This window comes from Nelumbo lutea, chromosome 3 (genome assembly GCF_056320005.1).
Source record: "Nelumbo lutea isolate HS-2025 chromosome 3, American lotus-T2T, whole genome shotgun sequence".
NCBI classification, from domain to species: domain Eukaryota; kingdom Viridiplantae; phylum Streptophyta; class Magnoliopsida; order Proteales; family Nelumbonaceae; genus Nelumbo; species Nelumbo lutea.
This window is the reverse complement of record NC_142686.1, coordinates 39,237,985-39,252,919: the sequence shown is the minus strand read 5'-3', so window position 1 is coordinate 39,252,919 and position 14,935 is coordinate 39,237,985. Positions and strand designations below refer to the sequence as shown.

The 14,935-nt window shown below is 36.7% G+C and overlaps 1 protein-coding gene across 1 annotated transcript; it reads left to right on the top strand.

Moving 5' to 3' along the window:
* The first annotated feature begins 6,062 nt into the window (after positions 1-6,062).
* On the top strand, positions 6,063-14,844 carry LOC148864370 (oligopeptide transporter 7-like). The gene is made up of 6 exons (XM_088979660.1): positions 6,063-8,258; positions 8,346-8,443; positions 10,063-10,632; positions 11,132-11,387; positions 11,546-11,728; positions 13,902-14,844. Exons 1-6 carry the CDS (start codon positions 7,785-7,787, stop codon positions 14,514-14,516), a joined length of 2,196 nt encoding a protein of 731 aa, XP_088835786.1. The 5' UTR covers positions 6,063-7,784; the 3' UTR covers positions 14,517-14,844.
* Positions 14,845-14,935: the final 91 nt, after the last annotated feature.

Here is a 14,935-nt window from a genome sequence, read left to right as displayed (position 1 = left end):
GCACCTTATTATATATTAATTGTACACCTATTTATGGGCCAGGTTAATTTTACCACTTATCCACACTTCCATAGAAAATATCTAGGACCGAGCCTGAGCTCGGACCTTAAACAGAAGCCCAAAGCCCAGTCTGAATAGGATGTAAAACTAAATTTGAGACCAAAGCAAAATTAATTATCTATTATTAATATATATTTTACTATATATAATATTACCGGCTCGGGCTTAGGCCAGACTTATTTACAAAAACCTGAGCTCAGCCTAAAAAATAATTGGACCAGATACTTACAACCCAAGCCCAGCGGGCTATCCCACCCCACAAACAAGTACAATTAATTATAACTTTCATATAGAAATTAATATTATTATTAATTCAAGTGGTAATGATCTCCTAATCACCAACAAGATCTACACAAACTATACTTTCATCATTTCACACAGCCATACCACAAAAACCTCAATGATGAAACTAATTGCATCCTCATTGAGATCCAATTTGATTGTGACCCTTTTGACCTTGATGATACTGTTCCGATGAGACCAACACCTACATCCTTAATCCCAATTCAATGTTTGAAATTCTTTTATTTAATGTCTTAATATAGATTTGTCATTTTTATTTTTAACCATTTTATTTGTTATTTAATTATTGCATTAGTTATTAATCATTTTTAATCATATAATCAATTTTTAATGGTTTAATCATTTTCATTCCTATTATTATGCTAAGTTATTTATTATTTTTATTAATTATATTGCTTTTATCTATTGATTAATTATTTATTCATTTTTTATCTAACAATTTTACTACGTATTTAATTATCTTATTATTTAATCAACCATTTTTGAATTGTTTAATCCTTTTCTATTATTTAACCATTTTGACAATGTTTGGCATCGTTGCTCCAGAAAATAGTGACACATTAGTGCCATGTCAGAAAAATCGATTCTCTAGAAAACGGTCTCATGTTTGAAACTGTTTTTTCATTAAAAAACGTTGCCCCAAGCCATGCCTTGGAAATCGAGAATGCATGGTCTAGGGAAACGCTGAATTTGATGTTTTCTCATTTTGGAGCTCATTGTTGCCAACGGTAACATGATGTGTCAGTGACGTGGCATCCAACATGTATTATATTTGAATTGACATGGTGCGTCACAATGCACCATATCATAAAATGCTTATCTTCTTTTTCAGCATTCTATTCTATGGCTTTTTATCAGATTTTTTTGGTGATTTCTTCTTTTTTTTGTGATATATTCTGGTTTTTCCATGCAATTTCATAATTTTTTCTGATTTTCATACTTTGTTCTATATTTTTCTATTTGTTTAGAATTTTTCGATATTAATTTATGAAATATTATGTTTTTCCCCCATGTAATTTTCAGATTTTTTTTGTCATTTTCTCATGATTTTCTGAATTTCTTTTTTTATAGTCTATTCAACAATTGAGACTATAGGATGAAACTGTTAGATGTAAGATAATATATACATAGTAGAAGCACTGGATAATGAGTAGCAGTGCTGAAAATAAATATGGAGCACTAGTACCAAACAGAAGGCGTTGGGGTTGCCCCAGGAAAACAGTGTTGTATATGCAACATTGATGCCAAACACATACTTTATTTCTGTTAATTAAGTAACGTGCATGAATGGGAGATGCTTGTGATAGGCTTTCATGTTGTTACTTGTTATGAAGAAGGAAAAAATTTAATGGGGTCCAGGAGAGAAAAGAGGGTTTATGACATAATTCACTTTTGCATGTATTGTTGTGGCCCCACCAAGACAACACTTCATCTAATACAAGGTGGGGCCATGACGATACATAAAAGGCTTTGATTTCATTGTTTTAGCATAGCAGAAGTGGTTTGCTTGTGACTAGGGGTGCTTACAATTCGGTAGAGCACATTTTTTGAACCGAACCAATCTGTTTGGTTTTTTACTTATTCGAACTGATGCAACCGGTTTAATTGCAATTCAATTTTTTGGTTTTTATGCATTTGAAATTAAGAAAAAGGGAAAAAAACCTTGAAGCATTTCCTAAATTTTTCATTAAGCATTTCTTTTAATAGAAATTGTCAAGGACTAAAATTTGATCGTTATTTGGTTTTTCAAGCATTTCCTAAAATTTTCATCATTCAGCTCTGAAGAGAGAAGAAAAATAGAAAAAAAAAAAAAACCCTAAAAGACTTCAATATTATCTCAGTTTTGAAAACAGTGGCAGAATTTGAAGTGGAGACATTAAATACACTGAATCATAACAGTTTAAACAAGAAGGAATCATGGGAATAATAAGCTACATACCTGGAAACATGTTCAAAATGAAGTCATAGTTTCCATGCTAGATCTAGCTCTCAAGAGTGCAAGTATTTCCTCTTCCCTTCATGGATCTACCAGTTCAGAAGTGGATTTGAGTCCTGGGAGCTCCATATTTTGAGTCATCTCCCTCTCTTCTTCTTGCTCTTCATTTTAAAGGGGAAAAACTTAATAGAGTGCAAGTATTTCCTCTTCCCTCCATGGATCTACACATCGGCTAGTCTAGCCCGTTGGGGAAGAAGAAAAAGATAGATGAGAGAAAATGACTATGTGAGAGAGAGAATTCGGAGTGAGAGACATTGAGATAGTTGGCGTGTCGATCAGAGGCTCGGAACTCGAAGGTCATCGGACGTCGATGACTCGATCGGGGAGCGGAGACCGTTAGTCCATTGGGGAAGAAGAGAGATGAGAGAAGAGAACTGAGAGAGGGAAAGGGGAAAGGCCAATTAGGTTAAAACTTAAAATTGAATCCTTTATTTGATTTTAAAAATTAATATATAAATTATATATCAAATAATATATTATATATAATATATATTATTAGTATATACCAGTCAGTTCGGTTATCCGCCATTTTTGTAATGGTTAACCGAAACCAAACCAGTTAGTTTGGTTAACCATTTTTTTGGTTCGGTTTCAGCCGGTTCGGTTTTTCGGTTCTTTTTGCTCACCCCTACTTGTGACATGGGATTAGAGAGGGACGAGAGAGAAATGGGAGGGAGTTGTCTTGTTACTTGTTTGGAGAGAGAGAGAGAGAGAGAGAGAGAGAGAGAGAGAGATGAAGGAAGAAATTTAGAGAGGGTGTAAATTTAATGTGAAGGGTTACAGACATGGCCTAGGAAGAGTTGGAAAGGAGAAAAGGAGGAAGGAGAATGCAGGGAAAGGGAAAAAGGAGTAAGGAGAGGATGGGTGACATGGACAACATTATTTTACATACAATATAGATTTGAAATTCAAATTCAACCACTTTAATTAATCTAACTATAATGATGTAATTATATATATATATATATATATATATATATATATATATATATATATATGTATATGTGTGTGTATATATATATGCAATAATTATAAATTACATATTAGATTATAATATATTCAAAATATATAATTATCTTTTTCTATAACATATTTTTACTTTAGTTTCAATTTTTATATTAAAAATTAATATTTTAGGCCAAAAAAGGCATTTTCTGGCAAAAATAGTGGGAGAGCCGTGGGAACATGTAGATCTCAAAAAGTTACAAAAAATGAAAATAAAAAAAGATCACCCGGATCGAACATCTGAGCATAAAGGTATAGCCTTCAAAAATTTGCATTTATGTGCTAAAAAATATTAAAAACTTATCGCTTTCTAAAACCAAGACTGGTTCACCGGTTTTCTAGTTCAACCAAATTTTCTAAACATTGGTTCTTATAGTTGTTCAAGATGATGAAAGATGTACAATTTGTGTACATCCTATCAGTGATCAGGAGATCACCACCACAATGATTAATAATGTTAGTATTTAAATAACTTAATATTAATTAAGTCACAATTAATATATGATAAGGTGTATTATTAAAAATATCAATATTAACTTATCACTTGGGAATAAAAATTACAATTAATCTAAATAGGTTAAGCTAAGATAAGTAAAATAGAAAAATAATTACATTATGGCTTCACTCAGTTTTTGGGAAGTTAATTACTTGGGTAAGTGTTTTGGAAAATACTTAACTGGGTAAGTGCATTTATGTTCTTTTATTTCCTAGGTAAATAAGACAATGACCATTTTAGTCATAAAAATTCATTATTAAAACGGACAATGTTGTCTCATTCAAGTATTGGCAACCCCCACCCCCTCAAGGTGGAAAAGTTACCCGGCTTGGAGATGTTAAGTAAGTGATATTTAGGGAAAATAAATTTCCATAAACCCCACATAAATCTGAAAAAAGAACTTGAGTGGGGCTGTTTCCCATTGACCAACTTTCCTTCCTCTCAAAATCCAAAATTTGAATAGGCCCTAAGGTTAATTTAAGCTTTAGTATTTACACTCACTTTACTTTAAATTTAAATAGAGTAAAATTGGTTATTAATAATTATTGTAAATTAAATTATTTAATTATTATTTATGTAAATTCCATAGAAAATTCAATCGGATTTTATTATCATATGGTTACTCATTCCTAACATCTAGAGGTAATTAATTTTAAATCTTTTTTGTCAAGAAAGCCAAAATCATCAATCGGGAACTTCTTAAAATAAGTTAATATTCTCCAAAACATAAAAAGCTAACAAAAATTAAGGCTGTATTTTGTTTGAAAGTAAAAAAAAAAAAAAAAAAAAAATTGAAGGGAAGGAAAAACTGTTCTAGTCCTCTTCCTTTCCCTTCCCTTCTTTCTCTTCAAACCAAATACAGCCTAAATCTAATAAAGCGATGGGAAATATAAGCCCATTTCATAAAACGCAGAAGGGAAGTCAAAGTGATTACTGATTAGTGATCCTTTTCTTATCTTATTGTGAAAGGATGACAAATGACAATGGTGGGACTTGATTTCATTCTGGCCAAACATATTTATAGTGAGTTCGGTGCAATTATGTTCAGCTTTACTTTTGACAATGCTGGCTGTTATAATTTTTAATTCAAAAACTCAAAAGCATAAGCATCGGATACAGTTTTCCTTGTTTGTATCATCCACCATAATGACGACCGAGCCGCATTAAAAAATGACGACATTCCAACCAACAAATTTGACACCAGGGTCGAGGCCCATCTCTATTCTTCAATGTTACAATGATAATTTCTTCTGATACCAAGAATGATGCCGATACTCAACCACCTTGCAAAACTTTCCTCAGTAAAAAAACGTTGCCTCCTTGTTTGCAGGATGCTTAACAGTAAAGTTATACAGTCACGAAAAGAAACACTTGAACACAAAGTTGAACATGTCTTTTTCATGAATCCCATTTTTCTATTCAGTTATTTATTGATTGCAAAATGAAATGTAAGAGTTTCATAAACCTCTGCCTAGCTACCAGTATTGATTCCTTTCTATTATTTTCATTAATTGTCTTTATTATTAAATTATTCTTTACTTGGTGATGGGTAAAACCGACCTCTGGTCAATTGGACACGTGGCATGTACAGGAGAGTTGTCAATCGACTTGCAAGCTGAGCATCGGAGGCCTAGCCTGATCTCAAGCTGAGAAGAGTCACCTCGGGTTTGTGAGTCCATCTTGTTAAGAGATATGTAACCTGAGAAACGAAGTGCCCTGAGCTCCGGCGAGGTTCTAACGAATGGACAACCGAGGCAACTGTTGAACCAAAGTCCAAGGAGGCAACTCCTACCAAGACAGATTGTTGTCAAAGGCAAGAATAGAACCTCACCATGTGTTCAGAGAGTGACCATTTGGCAACTCGTGTGGCAGAGTAATCAACACATAAGACATCCCATCAATCAGTGGGTCTCAGACCCACAAGATGCCTTCATAATGTGGCACACTGCTCAACCAAGCATGCTACACCGAGCACCACATGGCCAGATCGTTTAACAAGTGGCCCTGGTTGAGCCCCAAGTGGCCTGACTGGACCACAAGTGTCTCAAAGCCGAGCTCAGGGTATCCTGACCGGGCCCCAGGTGTTTAAGGCCAATTACCAAGTGTCTCGAGATATAATAGATATCCCACACTTTCCGACACATGTAATCTCAATGTGTAACCAAAACCTATATAAAAGTCAGAATGCTTCATTGAATTCTCACCTTCCCCTTTAAATAGCTCGATGCATTGGCTTAATCGTTGAAGTTACAAGCCCAGGATATCACCCCAAACTCTCTAACCTTCCTTCTTTTGCATATAGATACCGAGCTGCTCTAAAGACTCAGACAATTTTTGGCGGCATCACTTGGATTTGGTCATCCCCAAAAAAATGCAATCTCCACTTATGTTCTTCTAATCCACTATTCCCTTTTGTTTATAGAAGTCAGAGAAAAAGGATAACTAAGAGTAGAGAGAGAGACCCCGCCAATGGTGATACAAAGTTACAAACCCTAGATCCAAGGGGTCTGGATGAGTTAAAGACAAGAATTTACAACGCGGGCTAGGCACCGAACCGCTTTCTAACACGTATTAGTTTTTGAAGGGTTAAATTCTGTTACATCTCCTTTAGTTTTTAAATTTATTTTTATAAAAGTCAAATAATATAATTTGTTAACCTTCTATCTCTCTCTCAAAGAAACTAGCAAATCAAATGGGAGGTAGAAGTAGAGGCCCCCCAACAAGTCCTATTCTGATTTCCGAGCAATTTTTTTCCGTCCTCTATTACAATATCTAACAAGAAGAAAAGGGAAAATAGCTAATGAGGCTTTAATGGGAAGGGTCGTGATATCAAATTGATGTTCATCCAAATTCCCAATATATATGTTTTATTAGCAACAAAACTAAACATATTGTTTCAAAGTTTTGTTTTTTTTTTTTTCCCCTTTATTGTAGAAACAATAGTAAATGGAGGAAGGGCAGAATAATCTCGGCATCACTCCCTTAGTTATATCACAAATACATCTTCCTGTCTCCAAGAATGATTAATTGAAGAGAATGCAGAACCCAAAGGAATCGCCTTCTTCAGGGTGGTCTGAAATTGGTAAAAGTAGAGAATCTATTGAATAGAATGAGGAGATATCTCTAACCTTGCTATAGTTGCTAGTGTTAAGCCTTAGGGAAGAATAATTCTTCAAAAATGCTTCCATGGCTACCTCCAAAGACAAAAAAACAAAACCCTTTTTAACCTGCTAAGTCCATTTGCTTTCTCTGACTACAATCTCCCGGGCATCTTTGCAATCCGATCAATAATCTCCCTGATATTTTACAATTATATCATCTTATCATCTCCAAATAAATCTGATATTCAAAATGTAACAATGATTTTTTCCATTTTTAATTAAAATCCAAAAAAGCAACGGAGAATTATCTACTCTCCCGTTACTTTTATATGCTAATAAATAAAGGAGAAGAAACAGGAGGCTTGTTACAGCTTACAAGGCGTAAATTCTTGTCTTCACCTCATCCAGATAGACCCAGACCCAAGGCGGGCGTGGATCCACTACCCGCCTTAATACTGTGGATCAACTGCCATAGCATTAATTCATCTTCTTCTCTTGAGTCAAGACATGATGTAGACTTGACAAACTCCGTTGATGGGTATCTTGTGGATTCTTCTCTGGTCCAATAGATTTTGAATGGCCAAGAGATCTCTTTCAGGAATCTCCAACTCTTCCAGATCCAGTTATAAAATGGGAAAAAAGGATTCCCTCTCCTAAGTAGTAATTACACCACCGTAGTGCAGAGGAGAGAACACCTACCTCTCTCTCTCTCTAGATCTCTAACGGTGGGTTTTATTTATTTTATTTATTTCTTTTCTGGTGGGGGACAGGAATCCGTCTTCATTTCCAAGAAAGAGAAACAAGGCGTACTCTTCCTTCGTTCATGGCCGGTAACACAACGTCTCCGGCGATGGAGCCTCCGGAATCTGAAAACTCGTCGATCAAGCAGGTGGCTCTGACGGTACCGACGACGGACGACCCAAACCAGCCAGTTCTAACATTCAGAATGTGGGTCCTGGGAATAGTCTCTTGCGTACTGCTATCCTTCCTCAACCAGTTTTTCTGGTACCGGACGGAGCCGATATCCATCACTGGGCTGTCAGCCCAGATAGCCGTGGTTCCTCTTGGCCACCTGATGGCGTCCACTGTCACAAAGCGTGTGTTCTTCAAGGGCACCCGCTGGGAGTTCAGTATGAACCCCGGTCCCTTCAATGTCAAAGAGCACGTTCTCATCACCATTTTTGCCAACGCTGGAGCTGGCACTGTTTACGCCACCCATATTCTCAGTGCTGTTAAGCTCTTCTACAAGAGGAAGCTCACCTTCATTCCTGCCCTCCTCGTTATTCTAACAACCCAGGTACTCTCTCTCTCTCTCTCTCTCTCTCTCTCTCTCTCTCTCCCCCTCTCCCCTGTTACTATGGATTTTGGATGTTTCGAGTTGCAGATGTTAGGGTTCGGATGGGCTGGGCTTTTCAGGAGATACCTAGTAGAGCCGGCGGAGATGTGGTGGCCCAACAATCTCGTTCAAGTCTCCCTTTTCAGGTATCTAAGACAACAGTAGTCTTTCCTTAGGCTGTTGAATGTCTGTGTGAGTTTCTTGATATCAGTTCTATTAGAAAACAGGGATAGAACATAGATAAGATTAATGTTGAATCCCTATTGCTGTTGGTGGCTTTCAGGCCGCGTATATCTATCTGCACACACAATGAGAGCGGGGTTAGATAAATTAAGGCCCTGGGCCCTAAAATGAAGCAGTGCTCAGTCCACCATCCATTAGACTAGGATGCACCGATGCATCATCGATCTACACGATACAAATGGGTATGTGTGTGGTAGGTGGGGGGTTTTAAAAAAAAAAAAAAAAGTTATTTATATTAGACTAGGATGCACCGATGCATTCATTATTATATTATTTATATTAAATCAAGATTTCACCTAGTCACATTAAAAATGTCATATGATCAATTTAACTTTCATAGGTTCATATTTACAAGGTATATTTACGAATAAGACTTTAAGATGTAGATTGTAATATATGAATTTTGTTTTATTACTAATTCACATTTTTTATCTGCTCCATAGATTTTTTCTAAAAAGAAAAAGAAAAATATTACATTATCTGATTGGAGTCAAATGAAAAATGTTGTTCTTTCAACCATATAAAAATAAATAAAAACTATTTTACAAAGGCAATTTTCTTTTGGTCATATTTGACAAAGAAAGTGGGCCGCTGGTGATGTTTTGATGAATTGTCTGCAAGCGCAAGCTTGAGAGGAATCTTGGATGGAGGCCCATAGCCCATTTTCTGAATTCAATCATTCATGATCATGACTCATGAGAACGGGAACAGCGCACTTGAGTTCATAAAAGCCTGTGGATACACGTGCTTTCTACTGTTAACGATGTCGAAGCTTTGAAACCAATAATGCTCTTCCAAGCTCATAGATATTGACTTGACTATACTTACTATTTTAGAATACAAAATAATGCATTTATTTTATTATAGAAAACGTATAATATAATATTCGAATAGTGGATCTAAAAATATATAACTATTTTCTTTTTAATATAATTTTTAATATAATTTTATAAAAGGGTAAGTTGTAGAAACCTCCCTTGAAGATTGGTAGTTGCAATTTGGGACGGGTTCGAGTTTGGCTTTTGTCAAAGTTTTAGTGGATTCGGCCCTGGTTAGAATCTTCTAGCAAGAGGCATGAAAATGTCCAAAATAATCATGCAGTTAATTTTGATCAAAATGTTTCTTTTTTAAATTTTCTCCTCATATGAATAGTTGCCCCAAACTCTTTCAATCTCTGTTCTGAAAATGATTTATTATTCAATTTTTACTTTATATCAATCGCTAAAAGGTAAAGCTACAACCTTAAACCCTTTTATTTTATCTTTTATTTTTTTGCTATTTATAATATTTGTATTGTTTTTTGTTGTGAAAACCAACCTCAATAGCAACTGCATGAATATTTTGACATTTTTCTGCTTTTTATTAGAGGATTGTATAAGAAAGAATCTACTTGCAATTATGTCAAAAAGTTTATGAGAGATAATTACAATTACCCAAAAATGGATAAAAAAGTAATTAACAGAGGCACCTTCCCTTTGGTTATAATTAACTAGTAGTGTTTTTGGATGGTGTTGATTTGCAGGGCTTTACACGAGAAAGAAAAGAGGCCCAAAGGTGGAGTGACGCGAACCCAATTCTTCCTGATTGTGTTGGTGTGCAGCTTCGCCTACTATGTGTTCCCGGGCTACCTCTTCCCCATGCTAACATCCTTGTCATGGGTCTGTTGGATATTTCCCAAGTCCATCTTGGCCCAACAACTTGGGTCGGGCCTTGAGGGGCTTGGATTTGGTGCAATTGGACTGGACTGGTCTACTGTCTCCTCCTACCTTGGGAGCCCACTTGCTAGCCCTTGGTTCGCCACTGCTAACATAGCCGTTGGGTTTGCCATCCTCATGTATGTCATAACCCCTATCAGCTACTGGTTCGACTTCTACCAAGCCAAGACCTTCCCACTTTTCTCATCCGGACTCTTCACACGAACCGGTCAGGAATACAACATCTCCAGCATCATCAACTCCAAATTCCACATCGACATGAATGCTTATGAGCATAATGGACCCCTCCACCTCAGCACATTCTTTGCCATCAGCTATGGTGCCGGTTTTGCTGCACTTACTGCTACTGTTGTCCATGTCCTGGTCTTTCATGGAAGGTAACTATAACTAGTAGTAGTAGTAGTAGAGTTGATATCTGATGGATGATGATTCTGGTCTCATTTAGTGTTAGAACCTATTTAAGGACCTCACCTAACAGGTTAAGCTTTTAGGTTGAATGGTTATTTGAGATGGTGTCAAAGCCATTTTGACCAAGTGGTCTAGTGTTCTCCTCGTTACTCCCATTATAATTAAATAAGTTTCAGCACAAGGTATGGATGAGCCTGTGCCTGTTCATGCTTCAAGCCCAATGGGCTTTCATGTGAGGGGACGTGTTAGAGAATATCAATTTATTCGAAGACCTCACCTAACAGGTTAAGCTTTTAAGTTGAATGGTTCTTTGAAATTTACTCGAGCAATTTTTTCCCAGATAAATGCATTACCTGGGTACAAAAAACAAAGGAGGCCCTAATGAAATTATCCCATAGGCTTTCAACTGTTATATGAGAGATCCCGTTATTAAAGCCATGCATGATCCCCACATTGTCTATGGTACAGAGAGATATGGCAACTGAGCAGATCAGCATTGAAGGAGAGCAAGATGGACGTCCATACAAGGCTTATGAGAAGGTACAAGCAAGTCCCTCAGTGGTGGTTCATCTGCGTCCTGGTGGTCATCATTGCCACCACCTTCTTTGCTTGTGGGTATTACAACGACCAACTTCAGTTGCCATGGTGGGGTGTCTTGTTGGCATGCTTCCTAGCCATTCTCTTCACTCTTCCGATTGGTATCATTGCTGCCACCACAAATCAGGTTTGTCATTTTTCACTTCTTTTCTTTTCCTTTTGTAGATTTTCTGGACAGTGCCAGAGTTCTTATTAGATGATGTTCATTGTTTGAAAATCTATACTTGGGTTCTATGGTAAATGGGCCTCTGATTTTTTTTTCTTGAAAATTGAAATGCAATGCAGTCACCAGGTTTGAACATCATAACTGAGTATATCATGGGGTACTTGTACCCAGGGCGTCCAGTTGCTAACATATGCTTCAAGGTGTATGGGTACATCAGTATGACCCAGGCTCTCACCTTTATATCAGATTTTAAGCTAGGCCACTACATGAAGATTCCTCCTAGAGCAATGTTCATGGCACAGGTTGGTTTATTTCCATATTAGCTATTTCAATTATGGGAAATGTGCATCTAGTAGGTTACAAGAGAAAGAGAAAGCTTATAAAAGAGATTACTTGATAATTATCTACAGTGAGCAAGCTTTAATCCTGATCCAAATAATGAATGTGATTTGTTGTATCTACTAAACCTGGAAAAGAAATCTTAGGTTCTCCATGACGAGTCTACTAAGTGTGTTCTCCAAGATTTTCCGTTCTGAATAGCTTTGTAATCAGACTAAACAGTAAAACTCTGCCTTCTTGATAAAATGCCTGGAACGAGTCATCCTTTTCAACATAAATTGGGTATCAGAGATTGATTTATTAGCTTCTGTTTGGATACGTTTTTGCTTTTGAACTTTGGACTGTGGGAAACACAAATGAGCTAAAAAGTGTTTTTAGCGTTTGATAAGAATTGTTTCTGAATACAAAATAATCTAAAGCCATATCACTTAAAGCACCAAAACACAGCCTAAAACTGGGACTCTGTGCTTTGGGGCTTTGAAAGCAAGAACCTTGGAGTTTATCCAAAAACAACCTTACTTTAATCAGAAGTAATGTATAATTTAACACACTCACCCTTCAGTTATTTCATGGTCAATAAGGTTATCTATGCAGTTATTTGCCCAAATAAATGCTACGAGAGATGAGGAGTACCTATTATAATTTTCTACTGAGTAATTCATGATTCAGTGAATATCAATAAGAAGATTCAGAAACCCAAAGAAGCGAATTAGTGGATGTTTTCAAACCATTATATTTGATCTCAAAGTTTGTCAGAACACACCTCTATTATTTATTCTAGAACTGAAGATAAACAATTGCTTATATTTTTTATTCTCTTAGCTAATTTTCATGATTTGGAATAATAATTAGCTAGTCCAGCTGCACTAGAAGTGGCTTATTTATTATGTTAGTAGTGCAAAGTCCAACAAACCCTTCATTGTTAATGTAAAATTCCTCATTAACAGAAATGAGGAAACTTCATTGTTAGGGGTGTAATCGAGAATGATGATCAAGTTACAAACCCTACTCCGACCATTTAATGTTGGACAAATAGAAAAGATGTTGCTCATAAGTGAAGAACTGCATCTGGCATATTGTTCAATCCATATGTTAACCATGAGACTAGAATGAATGTTTTACAGGACAAATAAATGAACAATATGTAATGTGGAACAGAATGTTGAGTAGTTTAAGAAATGCTGCATTCAGAAAATAAGCATAGCTAGATGAGGATGCCTAGATGGATGAGTAGCTATACTAGGAAGAATAGTTTTCGGAAACAATTTCATTAGAAAAGACTTGGGCCTTGTTCACTTTTGGACAAGTTACTTATCCGGGTAAGTGTAATTATCTAGGTAAGTTTTTCTTGGAATCACTTACCTGGAGTGCATTTACCCATGTTTTTTTATTTTCCAAGTAAATAAGACAATAACCATTCAAGTGATTTCAACTTTTCCTCTAGGTGTGAAAGTTATTTACCCACCTAAGAGATGGGCATCACTTACCTAGGTAAAATAAGCTTTTCCCATTTCCCACATGAATCTAAAAAAAGAACATGAGATTCTTGTACCCCCCCTAGGAGTAAGCCCTACTAGGTGACAAGACGAAGCAAAGTGTCTTAATGTTGTGGTCAATAACTATAGAGTGAGAAGTGAATTCATGCAAATAAAAGTGCTCTAATGAGCAAGGAGAAAGCCAAAGGAAGACCGGGATGAAATAGTAAGAAATTACCCAAGGACTTAAATTTTCCAAAGAAGACATATCTCTTCACAGAGTGCTATTCCCAAATACTTTCACTCAAAAAACAGAGTGCTATTCTACTTAACAACCTATTTTAATACCTCATAGGTCATAGCTATATAATTGAAAGCTCCACCATTCCTTGCACAAAAAAAAAATGACAAGAAACCCAGCTATTCCCAGTTGCTTTTATTCAAAACATTTTCTCTGCATAGTGCATACTAATAAATCCCACTGAAATTCTTAACATGTTATTCAGGAGTTTCTGCATATTCTCTGTTAGTATTTTTGTTATTTCGTCCACTGTATGGGACAAATTCTTCGCCATCTAGCAACTAAGCAATTCGTTTATTTGTTGCCAATTTTTAACTACTGTATACTGATGATGAGTCAACTATTAACCCTGCGGCTCAGATGATAGGGACCTTGATAGCTGGGTTTGTATACTTGGCAACTGCATGGTGGCTTATGAAGACCATTCCCAACCTCTGTGACACAAATTTGCTCCCCGACAATAGCCCATGGACTTGCCCAATGGACCGTGTATTCTATGATGCTTCTGTCATTTGGGGGCTTATTGGGCCACGCAGAATTTTTGGGGATCTGGGTACCTATCCGGCTGTCAATTGGTTTTTCCTAGGTGGGGCGGTTGCCCCTCTCCTTGTCTGGGCTGCCCATAAGGCCTTCCCTAACCAAAAGTGGATCCGTCTCATCAACATGCCTATCCTGATAGGTGCTACAGGAATGATGCCTCCAGCCACCGCTGTCAACTTCACTGTTTGGATCGTCATCGGGTTCCTCTCTGGCTTTGTCATCTACAGGTATCGACAAGGTTGGTGGCAGCACCACAATTATGTCCTTTCTGGAGCTCTCGATGCTGGTCTTGCCTTCATGGGAGTGCTATTGTTTCTGTGCTTGGGCTCGAAGAATATCAGCATTGATTGGTGGGGAGCCAGTCCAGATGGGTGCCCCTTGGCTTCTTGCCCAACAGCTAAAGGGGTTGTGGTTGATCACTGCCCAGTTTTCTAGCTAAACAAAAGAATCTGAACATAGGTTTGGAAATATCTGAAACGGTTGGGTTATTACTGTAAATAATGCCTATATTTGTTTGGAAGATTTGATGAATCAAATGGCGACCTTTTTCTTACCTAGTCCTGCTAACCCATGGCATTTTGCCATGAGAAAGCAGTAAGCAAGATAGGACCTCGTACAGAATCAGGCGCCTGTTGCATGGAATGAATTCATAGTTGGTCTATACAAAAGTTAGATATTTGGAAAAACCTGCAAGTCAATTTGATGTAAACTACTATTGTAGGGAATTGATTCCTTAACAGTTTGTTCAAGAAATTTTTCCAAATGTGATCTTGTTCGAGCAGCCTAGGGATTTTGATCAACCCAAGTCGAAGAAATTATGATATTTCTTCTTTCAAAATTGTACAACTTCACAT

Coding starts and splice junctions, on each gene's coding strand:
- LOC148864370 (XM_088979660.1), top strand. CDS start 7,785: ATGGCCGGTAACACAACGTCTCCGGCGATGGAGCCTCCGGAATCTGAA. Junction 11,388..11,545: donor TTGCTGCCACCACAAATCAG/GTTTGTCATTTT, acceptor AATGCAATGCAG/TCACCAGGTTTGAACATCAT. Junction 11,729..13,901: donor GAGCAATGTTCATGGCACAG/GTTGGTTTATTT, acceptor CCTGCGGCTCAG/ATGATAGGGACCTTGATAGC.